We start from the raw sequence: 17,236 nt of genomic DNA, 5'->3' as shown, positions 1-17,236 counted from the left end.
AAAAGAAATAAAAGGCATCCAAATAGGCCAACTTGGACCAATGCTTGCCTTTCTTTCCTTACTAAAGGCCATAACTAGTTAATACAGTCTAACACTCTGGTCCTTTTCAGTCATTTATCTCTGAAAAGTTGAGCCCCAGAAGGCATATATTTTAACATCTTCTTTGCTGCTAGAAGAAAATGGATGGGAGGGGACAGGGATGTGTTGGGTATACAGCCATGTGGTAACTACTGGGTAAATAATACCTCTTACACGTAACAAGACTAGTCATGTAGTGAGAGCCTATGTGAGCTGCACATACAACTTAAAAATTGGGCTATTTGACACAATTATATAGCCTTGAACTTTATCCTTCTATTTGATAATACTTTTTATTCCAGGAATCTCAATATTAATAAAAATTCCAAAGAAATTTATTATTAAATGTCATGAAAACAAATGTTTAGAACAAGGTTTACTATGTTATAGTTGTTCTCAGTGTAAATGACACTAAACAGACTTTGGATCTGAAATATCATCAGGACTCACCACAGCAGTGATTTTTCTTTTCCATTCCAGTTCTAAGAACAAAGGAAATTGGCTATGGATAATTCATATCATTGCAATCAACGAAACTCATGTAACGGACTTCCATCTGAGAAGAAAAACAACTTCCTTGTATCCGAAGATCATGGACAGAAAATCTTAAGTGTACTGCAGAATTTTAGAGAACAAAATGTCTTTTATGATTTCCAAATAATCATGAAAGATGAAATAATCCCATGTCATCGCTGTGTCTTAGCAGCGTGCAGTGACTTTTTCAGGTACTTCACTTGTCTGTCTGTGCTTCAGATTCTGTGTTATTATGTTTCATAACTACTGAATTTCTCCCCTACAGGAGCATGCAACAGTAATTTTTAATTCTTAAAATAAAAACTATTTAGAACCTAGATTAACTAGTGATTTTTGAATATGAAGATTTATGACTACCTTTTTTAATGGTTCAGGTCCTCCCAGGTCAGCATTTCCTAAAGTTATATGGAACATTGGTCCCTTGAAATGTTCTGGGGGAAAAAAAAATTTTTTTCGATCTAGAGTCAGTTTTGTTTGGGAGAGTTCTTGCACTGCACTGTTTAGGGGAAAAAAGGAGAGGACAAATGGATTAAAAAATGGAAATATAGTTCAAAAGAAAGGAAAACTGAGTTCAGTCATGTATCTGTGGGTTATACAAGGGAGAGGGACTCACACAGAGGATTTCAAGATTTCTCCTCTCTTTGACAAAGATATTCCTCTAGGGGAAAGGTACCTCCAGAAGCATTTGTGGAGAACACCCAACTTGTTCTGATTCTAGGCAACCTTCTGAATATAACTTGGTTCCCCTTGTAGGTCATCCTACAGGGAATGTCCTAGTCATAACACTGTTAGAAGCCCCTGTGGCAACAGTGGGTTTCTGATTCTGCAAGGGTGTCAGACGTATGACCTTAGGACTGCGGTAACTGCATCAAGGTCATACCATCCTGTGAGGCCTCTTGGTCAGACACAAACCTCTCTTGGTGACATCCTGGTCTTCAGCCCTCCCAGTCACACTGCAATAAATTTAATCCTGATTGCTGTATTTGCATTATGTTCAGTTTTAGAAACAATTTTTATTTTAAATAAGGATGACTTAAATCTCTAGTAATTAAAATTTATAAAAACAGAGTAAGATTTAAGATATAAATACACTAGATGCAAGTTAGCTTATACTGATTTTAATCCTTAATTAAACTCCTATTTTGCCACCAGCATCTGATTAGACCTCACCCCTGTTGCTCTGGAGTGAATCCGCAGAAGTGTATTGATATTCACTACTTGCTAAACTCCCGTTCCTGGGGGGTTTCCTGCTTGCGTGGGGAGCAGTGGCTCAGTGCCGTGTCCCACCCCACCAGGGACGTGGAAGATACGCCTTCGCCCTACCCAGACACTAGTTCTTTCTCTGTTCTTGTCATGTCTTCTCTCAGGTAACCTAAGCTATTCTTCGAACTCCACTGGGGCCCCCACTGTCCCTGTGCTCTGCCACTCTATGGTTCCACCAGTTTCTTCCCAGCTCTGTTCTACTCCAGCTTTTCTTCCTAGTAGCTCCATTCTGCTCCCCCACCCTCTGTCACCTCTTCCTGACAGGAAGCTGGATGCTGTAACGGTTAAGTACCTGGCCTCTGAATACACAGGCCCTAAATCTAAATCCTGGTTCTGCCACTTAATCAGACGTGACTTGAAGCAAGTGACTTAATTTCTTCAGGCCTCAGGTTCCTTATTTGTAAAAATTAAGACAATAAATGAGAACCTAACTTACAGAGTCATTATGAGGGTTAAATGAAGTAATGTATATGTACTGATTAGTACTGTGTCTGCTACATTCAACTAACACTAGATGCTATGATTACTGTTATTTCCAAACCTAGCAAAAAATGGACATAATCTGGTGCAAACACACAGGTTGATTTCCCAATCATGTTAACAAAATAAGAAGTTCATGTAGGGGCGCCTGGGTGGCTCAGTTGGTTAAGCGACTCCCTTCGGCTCAGGTCATGATCCTGGAGTCCCGGGATCGAGTCCCACATCGAGTCCCACATCGGGCTCCCTGCTCAGCGGGGAGTCTGCTTCTCCCTCTGACCCTCCCTCCTCTCATGTGCTTGCTCTCTCTCATTCTCTCTCTCTCAAATAAATAAATAAATAAAATCTTTAAAAAAAAAAAAGAAGTTCATGTAAGCATTTGGATTGGCAGTCCTCTACTCTTCATGTAGAAGTTATTTATTAATTAAATGTATCTGCACATAATTTCTGTCCACAATATTTTGTTCAGCCTACTCCTAACTTTTATGGACCTGCTTTAAATTTTTTAAAAATCCTGTTAAAAAAACAGAACAATAAATATGTTTTTAAAATTTTTTCCCTGCTTTGAAGTAACACAAATGGCAGTCTTATAATGACCTAGATCCTTTATTATATATAGTATTTTACTAAAGGAATACACAGTTCATATAAAAATATGTACAAATAAAGACTGAAATTCTGTAATTTACACTCTTAGGTGATGAGGCCACCAATTCATAGTATTTGTGTTATCAAAGTCACTGGAATACTGGCAGGAAAAATATAAAATAGCAGGAAAGTGTACAGTGCATGAGAAGTGCACTTTATAATGATTTTGGAAAATGAAAGTTATAAAATGAGATGTAAAATGGAGAGAAGATTGAAGAGGAATCACACATCTTGTACAACCACTTTATGATAATATGGTAAATTTGAGATGGATGTTAACTGGATACTTTAAAGATGAACAGGATGAAGTATAGAAATATGATCCTACTTGTGTCTTCTCAAAGAAAATGTGGAAGCTGGTGATAAATTAAAAATATATAGGATCTGTCAGAAAACATTTTCTTAAAATAATGATAGTAGCTAATACTTTGCATTGATTAACTCATTTATGCCTCTGAAAACTCAGTGAAATAGATACTACAAGTATCCCCATTTTCAGATGAAGAATTTGAAGCACAATGAAGTCCCCCCCAAGGTCACACAGCTAATAAGTGACAATGGCCAGATACCCACCCAGGCAGCCAGATTCTAGAGGTCAGGCTGTTAATATTACCCTAAACTGATGATCCATGTCTTCATAATCCAATATAATTATCATCAGAGTTTCATATTGCTAGGTTAACATTATTTAAATACCCTACATGATGTAGAACATGTATGTCGTCTGTGTAACTGTATTCATTTGTGGATTAAGAAGAACCCAGTAGCCTAGTGGGAAGGCGCTTTGTCATCCTTCCTTGTCCTGAGGGGTGTTCCGGATTTGGAGGGCCCCTCGTACTTCTCAGTGGGATACTAGTGCTTCCTGAATAGCTTTGGTTACCCTCTAGAGCAGACCTGAGGAACTAAACTGGTTCCCCCCAGAGCACTTGAGTAGCTCGGGGCACTGCTCACAAAGGTATCCTGGACGATTCTGGTACAGGCGCAAACCAGTATTAAGCCAGAACCCAAACCAGTCACTCCAGTCCTGCCGAAGGTGCAACCACTGGTGGTCCTTAGTTCTTTCTTGAAGCTCTTTCTCTTTCAGCTCAGCCTCCACTCGATGGACCACTGACAACCGCCATAGCAAGTCTGTGTAAAAATGAATCATTCTGGATGTGAAGTCAACAGAAGGATGGGTGCCAAGATTGGTCTACCAAAACCAATAGTAAAATAAGTCTTAGTCTCCTGCCCAAACATTTGCAAATAATTTATATTTTCACTTAAATTGAGCCCCAAAAGTTCCCACTTCCTTAGACTCTAGCCCCTCGGCCAGGTGGTGATGAATTACAGCTCAGAAGAACTCAGGCTGCTCTAACTCAAATCTAGGGACCACCTCCATCTCTCAGTGACTGTTTCTTCGAAAACTTACTTTTAGCCTTTTGGGTTGGCGTTTAGCTCCATGAAATCACATTCCCCTTTATTCCTAAAGTGCTGCATGAAATATGTCTCTTTCAACGTGTATTTAATATATCTCGTTTGGTGGATTTCCCACACAGACAGACTCCTTAGAGACATCTGATACCTCACAGCATTCCACCTTCCACATGTTTCACAGCTGCCAAACTGAAAATTACCGTGCAAGATACTTTTACATCCTAAACCCAGAAGCATTATATATTTTAAGTACTTCTAGTTATCACCTGCAGAGTTGATACTAATTAACTCATAAAAAAAGGAAATTCAGCCATTAGAGAGATTTTACCCTAATTTTATGAATGATATTTAAAAGCATGAAATTAGTTTACAAAATGTGAATCTTCTTACAGCCTTCCTTGGATGAGGTGCGGTAGCTCAGCTGTAGTCTGTGTATTTTGCAGTATGGGAGTTATGTGGCAAATATGTCTTAAAGATAAACAATGCAGTACACAACTATTCTAGATATTAAAACAACTGATTAAGATGCTTTTAAAATGTTTCATAAATACAGACTTGACATGTGTGAAATATATTTTAAATCAAGCTAAGGGTCAAGGAAGCGTCTAGAAGGTAACGTTGAAAACTAGCAGGGAATGACCTCTTCCCACTCGTTCTTCTGTGTTCTTTACTGTTGCAGGGCTATGTTTGAAGTGAACATGAGAGAGAGAGACGGTGGGAGCGTCACCATCACTAATCTGTCCTCCAAAGCCGTGAAGGCGTTCCTTGACTACGCCTATACCGGGAAAACACAGATAACAGATGATAATGTGGAAATGTTCTTCCAGTTGTCCTCATTTCTTCAAGTCTCCTTCCTAGCCAAAGCTTGCAGTGACTTTTTAATAAAAAGTATTAACCTTGTCAACTGTCTGCAGTTACTGTCTCTGTCAGACAGCTACGGCTCTCCCCGCTTGTTCAGTCACGCACTGTACTTTGTACAGAACCACTTCTCCTTGCTATTTAAGTCCAGTGATTTCTTAGAGATGAATTTTGGAGTCCTGCAAAAATGTCTGGAGTCAGATGAGTTAAATGTCCCCGAAGAAGAAACTGTCCTGAAAGTTGTCCTTAGTTGGACCAAACATAACTTAGAATCGAGGCAAAAGCATCTGCCTTATTTGATTAAAAAAGTACGATTACATCAGTTATCTGAGGAGACCCTTCAAGACTGTCTGCTCAACGAAGAGTGTTTACTCAAAAGCACAAACTGCTTTGACATGGTCACGGATGCCGTTAAGTGTGTGCAAGGTTCTGGTGGACTCTTCCCTGATGCTCGGCCATCCACCACTGAAAAATACATATTTGTTCACAAAACTGAGGAAAATGGAGGCGACCAATATACATTTTGCTATAATATCAGTAGTGACTCATGGAAAGTGCTGCCACAGTCACATCTGATCGATTTGCCAGGGTCTAGTCTGTCTAGTTACGGAGAGAAAATATTCCTGACAGGAGGCTGCAAAGGGCCATGCTGCAGAACCGTCCGGCTTCATATCGCGGAGTCCTATCACGATGCGACCGATCAGACCTGGTGCTACTGTCCGGTGAAAAACGATTTCTTCCTAGTATCAACTATGAAGACACCAAGAACCATGCACACATCAGTTTTGGCTCTCAATAGATTATTTGTCATTGGTGGGAAGACCAGAGGGTCTCAGGACATTAAAAGTCTCTTAGCTGTTGAGTCTTACAACCCTCTTTCCAAAGAATGGCTATCTGTTAGCCCATTACCCCGGGGCATATACTATCCCGAAGCGAGCGCATGCCAGAATGTCATCTATGTTCTTGGATCAGAGGTAGAGATTACAGATGCCTTTAACCCATCACTCGACTGCTTCTTTAAATACAACGCGACCACTGACCAGTGGTCGGAACTGGTAGCAGAGTTCGGGCAGTTTTTTCATGCAACCCTGATTAAAGCTGTCCCGGTCAACTGCACACTGTATATATGTGACCTTTCCACCTACAAGGTGTATAGTTTTTGTCCAGATACTTGCGTCTGGAAGGGGGAAGGCTCTTTTGAATGTGCAGGCTTTAACGCAGGTGCAGTTGGGATCGAAGATAAAATCTATATCTTAGGTGGTGATTACGCACCAGATGAAATCACAGATGAAGTGCAGGTCTACCACAGCAGTAGATCTGAATGGGAAGAAGTCTCACCGATGCCAAGAGCCTTAACTGAATTTTACTGCCAGGTGATTCAGTTCAATAAATACAGAGACCCGTGGTTTTCTAATCATTTCTGAAAGGAGTACAGTCTAAAATGATTCCAGTTCTAGAAACCTACTGTAAATCTGTTAACCTGTAGTTGGTACCAAGGTCTTTACCTCTTAGCAAAGTAAAATGTACCATCTGTTAGAGAATCACTATGAATGTACAGCATATAGAACTTAGCAGTTGCCAGAAACTTTAAATACAAAGTACATTTACCAGACATTATATTGAATATAATTTAATCGTGGAGAATCCAGAATACTTAGTATCCTCATATGTAAGTAAAACTCATAGGCATCGATGTCTTGATTTTTAGAGTACTTTATCCATGAAAGACCAGTAAGAACACATCGGTGTTCACAGATTTCTACTATCTAGACGGGAAAAATCTCTTTAGGTAGTGGAAATGGATTATTTGCACACTATGTTAGGTGAAGTGAAAATTAAATTACAAAGAGGTAAGAAGCCTGCCCCGTTACTACAGGAGTAAGAGGGGCTGAATTCCTATCCTTTCCAATCATGGCTTAGCTTCTTTTAAGCCCTTCGTTTTTTTCCCACCATTTGTTGTTTTTTTTGTTTTGTTTTGTTTTTCGTCGGGTACACTTTTCTAAAATGCAGTGTATTTCCCCCTGGGCTTCTAAGCTGTACACTAAACATGGCTTGACTTTTTTTTTATGATTCAACTCTTCATTAAGAGCATAATGTTCCATGATATAATGCCATAATGCCAATGGCAATTACTGAAATGCTTTTAAAATTGCTGATTCTATTAGTTCTCAGTGTTAGTTGTTTTCAATTTCTAGCAATATCATATCTTTCTTATTTTGTGGCTCAGGCTCAGTAAATTAACATTCTTCATTTAATTATTAGTTCTAAGTTACACTCAATCTGAGTCTATCTTAACACGTAACCCATTGAGTGAAGTTCCTGGATTCTGATATGGTAGTCCTCAAATACTTTTTCTGTATCCTTGCCAGTTTCCAGGATTACTGAGGATGTAGGAAATCTGACCTCTAGATAAGTGTATTCTTATGTTGCATTTCTTAAATTTTTAAATGTCCAAATTTGAGTTTGGACAAATTAATTAATTAAGAAATTTCAACATTTAAATCAGTACCATATCAGTTTTCTTTGATGATATATACCAACTCTAAAGCACCGTGTTGGTTTACTACTTACATAAGTTATTCATAGTGAATTGTTTTCTAAATTCTTTTAAAAATGACTAGGTTTTTGGTATTGATCTTATTTACAACCTGATGTATCTGTTTAGATGCTTAGTCATCTTTAACCCAAACAAAGAAAGAGTATCAGTCAGTCATCCTTGTTCTCAGGTAGGATGATTCTGTGTTGCAAGAGAGTATGTTTCTTCCGTAAGTTCAGAAGATATAGCCGTATTAGGCTGTAAAAGTGGAAATATACCTAAATAAAGGTCCATTTATTATACCATATAAGTTTATGCAATCGTAAGCTTCAAATATATTTTTTTCAAAATAGAACAGGACATTAGACTACATGATCATGCAATTCCAAAATCGGACTGTCCCTAATCAGATGACAGTTGCATAAAAAGTATTCTGTAGAATTGTTGGCCTTCCTTCCTAAGTTGGCTCTGCCCTTTCCTGTGTGTGTGTGTGTGTGTGTGCAAGAAAAAAAATTCAGTGAAGGCTTTTGTGTGCATATTTGTGGCTTTGGAAACAAATTATTTAAGAAAGACCATAACACAGTGGGTGACCTATCTGTGGATTTACTGAACAGTTAATTTAAACATATATAAATAATTAAAGTATGTTTAAAATAAATATTGTTTTAATTACTGACTCTAGGAATTGTTAATCTCTTACAGAAAGAAACTAAGGTGAAAGAGAATCCCTTCCTGATCTTGTTTCATTATTAGATTATCTTGACGTCTGCCCATCTTCTCATTGGCCGTTGATTCCTGGTAATGTTTCTAGAAACAAGGCCTAGGTCGCTCCCTCTGCATATGATCTCATACACCTTCTAACACACAAGGCTTGCTGCGTTTCTTCTACAGTTGCTGCAGTTTACTTGTTAATCATTTTTTTCTCACTGCCATCCCTTTCCATCTGCAACAGAGTGCTCTGTGTCGCCTACAACGGCAAGGAAAGTACTCTGTCCGGTCGTCACCCCTAAGTTCTTCCTTTGTTTACTGTTCTTTGTCCTTGCCACCTTGTCCTTGCAGTCTGTCCTGGGCTTGGCTCCAGTAATAACGCATCTTGTTCTCTCTAATTTTGCATCTTCTTATAAAGGTGTCACATTTACATTATCTGTCTGCCGTATTGACAAAGGGTTGTCTGTGTTCCACATCCTTGGGGAACCCAGCCACATGCACGCGTGGTCAGTGACTGAACTGGTTGTATCTTTCTCATCCTGCCCATCGATCCCTGGCTTCACTGTCCGAGAACCATGCCTGGCATTCTGGCCTCACCCTCCGTTCTGGATCTCTGACAGGCAAGTCTCTGATCTCTCAAGCTTATTCTCAGAACCCCCGGAAAGAGCTGTATCCCTGTCTGTAAAGTTAGGTCAGAGGAAATAACACATCCCTTTATCTATGGCCTCTTCCCTGAGTCTTTTTTTTTTTCCTCTGAAGTCTGCTTTCCCTTCATGATCCTCCTTCAGCCAACGTTGCATTGTGAGACAAAATCATTGTGCTCATTACCCAGATTGCTTTCATTCTTGTGGAAAAATTCTGTTAAACATTCCTAAATCCTTTATCATTTGGATTATGCACGTAAAAAAAAAATTCTAATATTGTAACACCTTCTAAAATTGAAAGCTATATGGCATTATTATATATAAAGATGATTAAATTCAACATTTATATGAGATCAATTCAAAGTTAATGGACACTCCTGGAGTGACCTACAAACTTGATTTAAAATGTGGAGCACCTTTTGTTCATCTATTGGTTGTCAGACTGAGCAGTATGAAGAATATTAGCATAATCGAAATTCACTACCTCCCCAGAACACTCAACTCCAGCTCTGGATGGGAAAGGAGTCTTTATCACAGCAGTATTCAATCATGCTACCCTGGAAAGCGAGAGTGTGATTTGAGAGTGACCACATCCCGCAACACGATTCCATTTTTCCCACATATCAAGAGCAACTGGATTTGTGCACAGTGTACGTAGCTCAAGGGGCACCGTTTAGAAAATCAGACTCAAGTAGAGAGAAACGTGTATTGACATTCTGAGATAAGGAAGCAGTAAATATAGTGTTGATGATTAGGTATATTGTGGACCAGGTAGTGTTACTTTCAGGTCCTCCTTCTCAGTTTAATTGGATCCCGTGTTTGGAAGGTCTTTTATATTGAGAATTGAAAATGTAAGCTCAAAAATGTCTTCCGGTGGGCCGCCCCGGAGGGCAACCTAAAAAGAAAGGCTGGAATGTATAGGGAAGCCAATTTCCATTCAATGTAAGAAATCATTTGACTCCACTTTGCAAAGCCATATTCAGAATAAGACGAGTCTTCAGACATGCCCTGTGGCAGTTGGTTGGCCCAATAAGTTCCTACACAGCAGTAGACAACCAAAGATTTCTACACGCTCTTTACCCATTTCCATCTCACTAGTTTTCTGACATACGGCTGATGACTTCCTCCTCCGATGTATTTAGCGTTTTAGGTTCTAAGGAACTTGATTTCAGTGGCTCTGCATGCTCAAGGTTTCAACAGACCTACACCCGTTCAAGAGCAGTCTTACTGAAGAGAATTTGTTCTTCTTCTTCTTTTTTTTTTAAATCACTCAGGAAAAATCTGTAAATGGTGCTGACATTTCTAGTGCACTGCTAATAGGGAGTTTCCCCCCCTCTACTGTAGGTGCACATTCTTTCACAGAGAATAGAAACTGAAAGACCAGCACCTAAAATTTTCTCCTGAATTAGTTCCTATTGTGCTGCAAATGTTGCTGTCTAGTTAAATGTAGGGATTCTAGTTAAAGATTATATGATTTAAAAGAACATATCTTAAAAACCTTGATGTGTTTATAAATCAATTCTGTTTGATGGCACGATGATGCTTAATCAAATTTAATACCTAGTTAGGGAATATAATCACAGGATGATACTATTACACACTTACCAAAAGATAACTCTTCTAAATCCTAGATTCCTATTCAAACTTGAAAATAGCCTTAGAATCTAACACAGCTTCTGACGTGCTAGAGAGAAACCCCTCTAAATGCCAAAACACCCTGACAGCTGATTCACCCTGACAGATGATTTTTTTTCAACTTCTAATTCAGTTCTTTCAGGAAGAGCGCTCGATGCCTTCATTTTTGAAAAGTTCCACTACTGCTCACACTGAAAGCTTCGCGGCCTCCCAGCATAACCTCCCGCCCCTGGTCCTAGGGAGCTGTGCCCACCAGTATTTGAAACAGTAGCATGTCTCCCCTCTAAAAGCGAGGCATCATTTTCCTTCTTGTTGAAATGCTTAGCACTTTAAAACCTGCCACAACAGCTGGGGTTACATGTCTGTCCTCGTACAGGTGCCTCAGAAAACCCATCCCAATTCTCTCGCCTTTTTGGTGGGTTGAGCAATGCCGAGCATTGCAGAAGCTCTCAATAATTCAGGCATTTTAGTCCCTGAACCAGCTCTCTAGTTCTTATAAATCCATTCTGAGCTAGATAGAGCCTTGCTGGGTTCTCCTTTTAACCACCCGCCCCACCACCACCACCATCATCAACATAACTACAAACACCAATTTTCTGGGAGAGGAATTCTAAAGCCAAATTTTAATAAGTCTTTCAATCATTTGTCATTAGATCGGGTTTCAGACTCTTAAAAGCACTTCTGATAAAGACCTTAAAAAGTATACAAAAAAACAGAAACCAAAGCAGTCACATCCTTGGTGGTTAATGGGAGGACGATTAGCTTACTAATCAATAAAGACTAGCTTTAAGGTAGTAACGATCTAAGTGTGGAGCTTCACCTATGCCGTTAGTCTGATTGGATACAGCAGGCTATTTCCATGAAACGATGCCATTGTTAAATAATGCTATGAGCCAGGTAGCTTTATTCATCCCATCAACTTTCACAACATCCCCTACCATAGCTATCTAACTAGCTCACCAAATTATGCTTTTGGTTCCAAGGGTAACGAGGTTGCTGGGATAATTCAGAGTACAGTTCCCTGAGTATCACATTATGGTGTAAATATTTCTTTACATGTCTGTCTTCCTCATTTAATTGGAAGCTCTTAGGAATAGGGACACTATATTCATCATGTCTGGACCTAGCAATTAGCACAGTGCTTTCATATAATAAGACATCCAGTAAACTGATATTCTGTTGAGCCAATATGTGAAACAAAATAGATTTGTTACAATTATATTGTTACGGAATAGGTCCATTATAACTACATCTTGCAACTTATTTTCATGTATAAAGGAAATGGTTTGATCTACTTTAGGATTTTACATCTTAGAATGCTATCACATTGTATTTTAGTTATTTATGAATGTATGTGTTCTTTTTGTAATATTTGAGATCTTTCTCATGTTTAAAGTCTGAGAAAATTGGGATAGGTAATTTACACAACTGCAGCTTTTGTTAGTATATGGAAAAGTTAATAACAAAGCATTTGTTGACCACGAGATTGCATTACACAGTGCACTGCCCACCTCGGGAGAACGTGTACGATTGCATAATGTATGTATAGTTCTTGAAAGTAAAATTATAGATTCAAAGTCATTTATCCACCTGATTTTTTTAGTGCTTAGGGACTATTTGTTGTCAGTGAATTTTAATTATAATATCTAATTCTGTGTTTCCTTTCAAAGACGATCATATATAAGACAATGACTGCAAATTCCCTTCGCGGGCGTGCAACCCACTTTCGTCCCCCATTAAAGCCTAGCAGTCTCAGCGACACTTTCCGCACTCGGGGAGCTAGAGCTCCAAGCCACCGGGCATTGCGTACACAAATAATTTTCTTCATTTCCCTATTAGTGGAATGTGGGCTTTTGCCATATGCTTTGAGAAATAAAATCAGCATTTTTGCAGGTCCATGTGAACCATATTAACATGTAGTGAAACATTTCAATTCTGTAAAATAATTTATTAAAATGTATCTCAGAAAAACACATTCTGTGTGTATTTATTGTTATTGGAGATAAAAGCGGTAGACACAGGTGGGTGCTGAGGTTCTCATTTTCTTGCCACCTCCCTCCCCCAGATGCCCTGAGTGCTCTGATGAGTCTCAGGATTCCAGAGTGTGGTGGAGGAAGTTTGGGGGGAGGGCCCGAAGGGGCCTCTGTAGCTTGAGAACGGATCCTGCATGCACTTCAAGGCAGACACCCCCGTCTGAGAGAACACAACACCCCTTAGACTTCAGAGGAGTCACAGGTGTGTGAGAGATCCCCCGGGCCCTAAGGGAGCTCAGAAAGAGCAGACCAAAGGTCCGTGAGCCACACGACAGCCGCAGAAGCAAGCTGGATATGCAGGGCCATGCACCTGGCCACCCCTGCCCCCCTGGACACGAGGCACACATGCCCCTGCCAGCTTCTGGGCAACAAGCCTCCCCCCTGAGCTCACAAGCCCAGATGCCTGGGGGAAGCTAGTAACGGGGTCTGAAGCGTGAGAGACTGCGTGGTACCATGGAAAGACTGTTCACGTGTTTATACTGCACAGATCTCTCAATTCCACTTCCTGTCATTTTTCCTCTTTCTGCACAGGCCCATTTTCCTTCATGTCTCTGGCTTTCCTGTGTGGTGAGCTGTGGTTTACTAATGACCTTAAACTTGGCTCCCAGGTCCCTCTCTGGACTACTGTCCAGGTGGAAACAGAGTTCCTCCTCAGAAATCCAACCCTTGAAAAACCAAGTCCGTCCCTATCCCACAGGACTGCGTAAGGCCAGCTGCCTTCTCCAAATTTCCAAGGCTCTCCGGCACTCCCTTGTTAACCCCTGGTCCAGACCTACCGCTCCAGACATTCCCTTCTTGCCTCCAATTCCCCATCTGCCTTCGTCTTCTTTGCCCTCAAACCTGGATTCCTTTCCTTCTCTTTAATCCCCTACACAGAAGACTTTCCAAAACTTACTAGAAACGTAAAGGTAGGAGAGCCTGGGTGTCTCAGTTGGTTAAGCGTCTGACTCCTGGTCTTGGCTCAGGTCACGATCTTGGGGTCATGAGATCAAGCCCCACGTCAGGCTCTGTGCTCAGCGTGGAGTCTGCTGAAGATTCTCTCTCTTCCTCTCCCTCTGCCCCTCCACTACTCTGCCCCCTGCTTGCTCGCTCTCTTTCTCACAAAAAAAAAAAAAAGAAAGAAAGAAAGAAAGAAAGAAAGAAAAAGGAAAAAGGAAAAAGGAAAGAAGAAACAAAAGTATCACTAGGGAATTAGCTTGCTACCAGGTATCAGGTTTGCTGCCCCCAAATAGGAGGTCTCCTCTCTTGGTCAACGTTTTAATACTCAAAGGGCCCCCAGGGAAGCTTTGTTCTTATGTCATGAAACAGAATGATTAACAATCTCAGTCTGATGTACTGCCATTTGAAGTTCTTTCCCCAAATTCTATTTCTATCTGAATTTGTTCTCCCAGCTCCCCCCATAGGAAAAATAAAAGAGAAAAGCCCCTCAGTGACAAAATGTAATCTCCATATTTACAGAAAATAAACTGCAAAGAACATTTAAACTAGCAGTTCCTCCCCTTTCCAATCACGAGGAGTTACTAACTACTCTGCTATAGGCTCTCATGCATTTACAATGTGAAGTGTGCAATATGTTCTAGCAAAAACTACTTGTAGCAACTTAGCCAATGTACAGATTTTAACTGACTTATATGTATATTTTACAGAAAAAAATAATAATCCTAAAAAGTAATACTACTTTCACTATGACTATAGAGTCAAAATAATGTTTATAAAGTGCTCTGAAGTTTTTGAAACTACGAAATACTGGATTTTTAGGCAATGTGGCACTAAACCAATCTACTTAATGAGCCTTAATTAATTAAAAACTGCAGGCTGTATTTTTAAATACTTGTATAAAACCCATGTTTCCAGGATAAAATCTGTTTGCACTTACTAAATTTTGCAATCTTAAAGACTTCCACAAAGCTTGATGAAACTAGACCCAAGATAGCGAACTTAATAATATTCATGAAAAAACTTAAGAAATCTGTGGAACCTATCTTAAAATAGAATTTAGGCATTAATATTAAACAGATCATCCTAGTATTTATAGTGTTAGATTCCACTGCACTGCACCTGATAAATATTTTTGCATTTCCTCCAAGTTCAAGGCTTGTGTAGCGTGATTCTGCTCTAGTGTTAATTAGTGAATCTTCCATGGGAAGTTAATTACCCTTCCCTCACCCTGACCAAAATGTATGCTGTAAAATGAGCTAAATTTTTTAATCAAGAAAAGGCTATCCCTGTGGGCTTTTCAGATTTAAAAATCCAATTAGCCTTAATGTTTCCTTTTAGAGATTAACCACCGTTTTATGTTATGAAACATTAATTGGAATTCAAACTATTTATAGATCTTTTTTAAACAACCTTTAAACAAATCAGTAAATTTTTTGTTTCTTTTACAAATAGTATTCACCTTGTATCTATTCCTAATGGGAATAAAATGTTACCATAGTATTCTTCCATCCAAATACAGTTCACGTTCCTCTTACAATCACAAACTAATATATACTCTTGTTTCTAGGAATTTTTACAAAGAAAATTATCAACAGCTCAAAGCATCTAAATTTCTTCTGTGGATAAGTGACATAGTGAAGCTCTAACCAGTAATTTTAGTAATGGGATATCTACCAGGAACATCCAGTGTCCGCAGTGTTCCTCAAAGTTGCTTCACAAAACCAATCATCTAGGGTGCCAGTTAAAGATCCATTGGTTATTTTGATTTAGTAAGCTCTAGGTTCGGGTCCTGGGAACTCACATTTTCAATAAGCACTGCAAGTACTTCTTATCAGTAAGCAAGTCGGGAAACGTACGGTGGTGGAAGGGGAGAGGCCAGCTCGAGGCTCTACCACCAGCAGTGCTTTGAAAGCAGCTGGACGAAGTCACTTCAACGTTCTGTGCCCCAGCGTCTTCGTCAGTAACACTGGGGTAGTGGTTGTACCTCCCGCAAAATGTTGTTGTGAGAATTAAACAAAACAATGTGTGTGACGTGCTCGACACGGCGCTTGCTGATGGGAAATGCTCAATAAACGTCCGTGTCTCCTGCCACTCTTTTTTCTTGCTTCATTTCAGCAGGACCAACCTCCCCTAACCCTTCACCATGCTACCAGTCTTAAATCCTACAATTAGAGATATAATTTTAAATCTTAAGATGTACCACTTCTACCTTGGCAGAGGGGAAAGGATGGGACAAAGCAGAACACTGCTAATGCACAGTGTAGCTTGGACTTGGCCCTAAATATCTCTTCCTAGGTTCAACCACGAGCTTCTCATTTAGTACTCTAGTCCTTCAACAGCCACTTCTTGTCCTGCCGCCGTGTGTCATCACCGTACTAGGCGTGGAGAAATAATAGCAAGAAAATCAGATGTGTTCCCTGTTCTCCTTGAACTTCCTGAGTATCCTCCTGCTTCTGCCCGTTTTTCCAGATTGGGTTTTTAGCCCCATTTTTGTCTTTCTCCTCTTCTCCCTTCTTTCCCCTTGCCTTGACTTACACATCTGCCCCGTGCAGATGAGAATTCCCTTTCGCTCCCTGACCCACAGCTCTCGAGTGCAAGCTCAGCTCCTGTGGCTGATGCCAGACAGAGTGGAGCCCACTCCCCCGCACATGCATGAGCAGGGGTCAGACAAGCCGATCCCAGGACCCTAGCACAGCCCTAAAATGGGTGAGGCTCTTAGCAGTCTACAAGGAATCTCAGATCTATTGAATAGTTTATTTGCACAAAATGCAATGCAGAAAAATGTGTAAATCTTTGGATGAACAAAATTCAAAATCTTCTCAATAATGTCCTACTGTGGGATATGTATCCATCCCTATATAATGTGTCACACATTATGCAGAGTACAACTTTGGTATTTTTTCACCTGGCCAATTGAGAGAGGGTACCATTTCTCATCTGTTCCCCAAGATGTTTCTCATCTGTTCCCCAAGTACATCCTCACCAAAACAGCACAGACTTAAGAAAGGGTGTAGAGGTCAGCTGATGGACTTTTGGAAATGCAGCATGAGGATGGTGAGGAGGGAAAAATTCCACTCAGGTATAATGATCCCTTTCATTAATAATTCACGGGCCCGCCTTGATCCTGCAGATGTAATTAATGCAGCATCGGGGCAGTAAACGACAGTAGAGGTAAGGAGTATCAATTCCACGTGACCAGGGACACCAGGGGAACCTATAGGATGCGGAGTCAGCACCTCAACGGCAAGGGGGGTGGGAGGTAAAAACCGGTGCTTCTCAGAGCAGTCAGGAGGCCAGCCGCTGTAACCGATCCTTGCTCAGTCCCGCTCTCCCGCCACCCCCTCTGGCCCTCAGTGGGCTACACTGAAAACCAAGGCCAGGAGTTATGACAGTCTGTCTTTGAGGGAAAACAAAACAGAACAGAACAGGAGGGTGTCCTGTGGGGAGTAGGAGGGAGCAGGACTCACAGG

At 40.3% G+C, this 17,236-nt stretch overlaps 1 protein-coding gene and 1 long non-coding RNA gene across 2 annotated transcripts in view; one reads left to right on the top strand and one right to left on the bottom strand.

Moving 5' to 3' along the window:
- The window catches only part of KBTBD3 (kelch repeat and BTB domain containing 3), a 36,560-nt gene extending 23,707 nt beyond the window's left edge, over positions 1–12,853 (top strand). Inside the window, exons 2-3 of the mRNA XM_032427802.1 lie at positions 559–803; positions 5,093–12,853. Coding sequence (XP_032283693.1) covers positions 583–803; positions 5,093–6,695 — 1,824 coding nt within the window. The 5' untranslated portion in view covers positions 559–582 and the 3' untranslated portion in view covers positions 6,696–12,853. The remainder of the gene's footprint in view (positions 1–558; positions 804–5,092) is intronic.
- Positions 1–17,236, bottom strand: part of LOC116646860 — a 57,146-nt gene that overhangs the window by 20,553 nt on the left and 19,357 nt on the right. The gene's annotated exons all lie outside the window — the stretch shown is intronic.

Source organism: Phoca vitulina, unplaced genomic scaffold (genome assembly GCF_004348235.1).
Source record: "Phoca vitulina isolate PV1807 unplaced genomic scaffold, GSC_HSeal_1.0 scaffold38, whole genome shotgun sequence".
Taxonomy (NCBI): Eukaryota; Metazoa; Chordata; class Mammalia; order Carnivora; family Phocidae; genus Phoca; species Phoca vitulina.
This window is presented reverse-complemented; position numbering and strand designations above follow the sequence as displayed.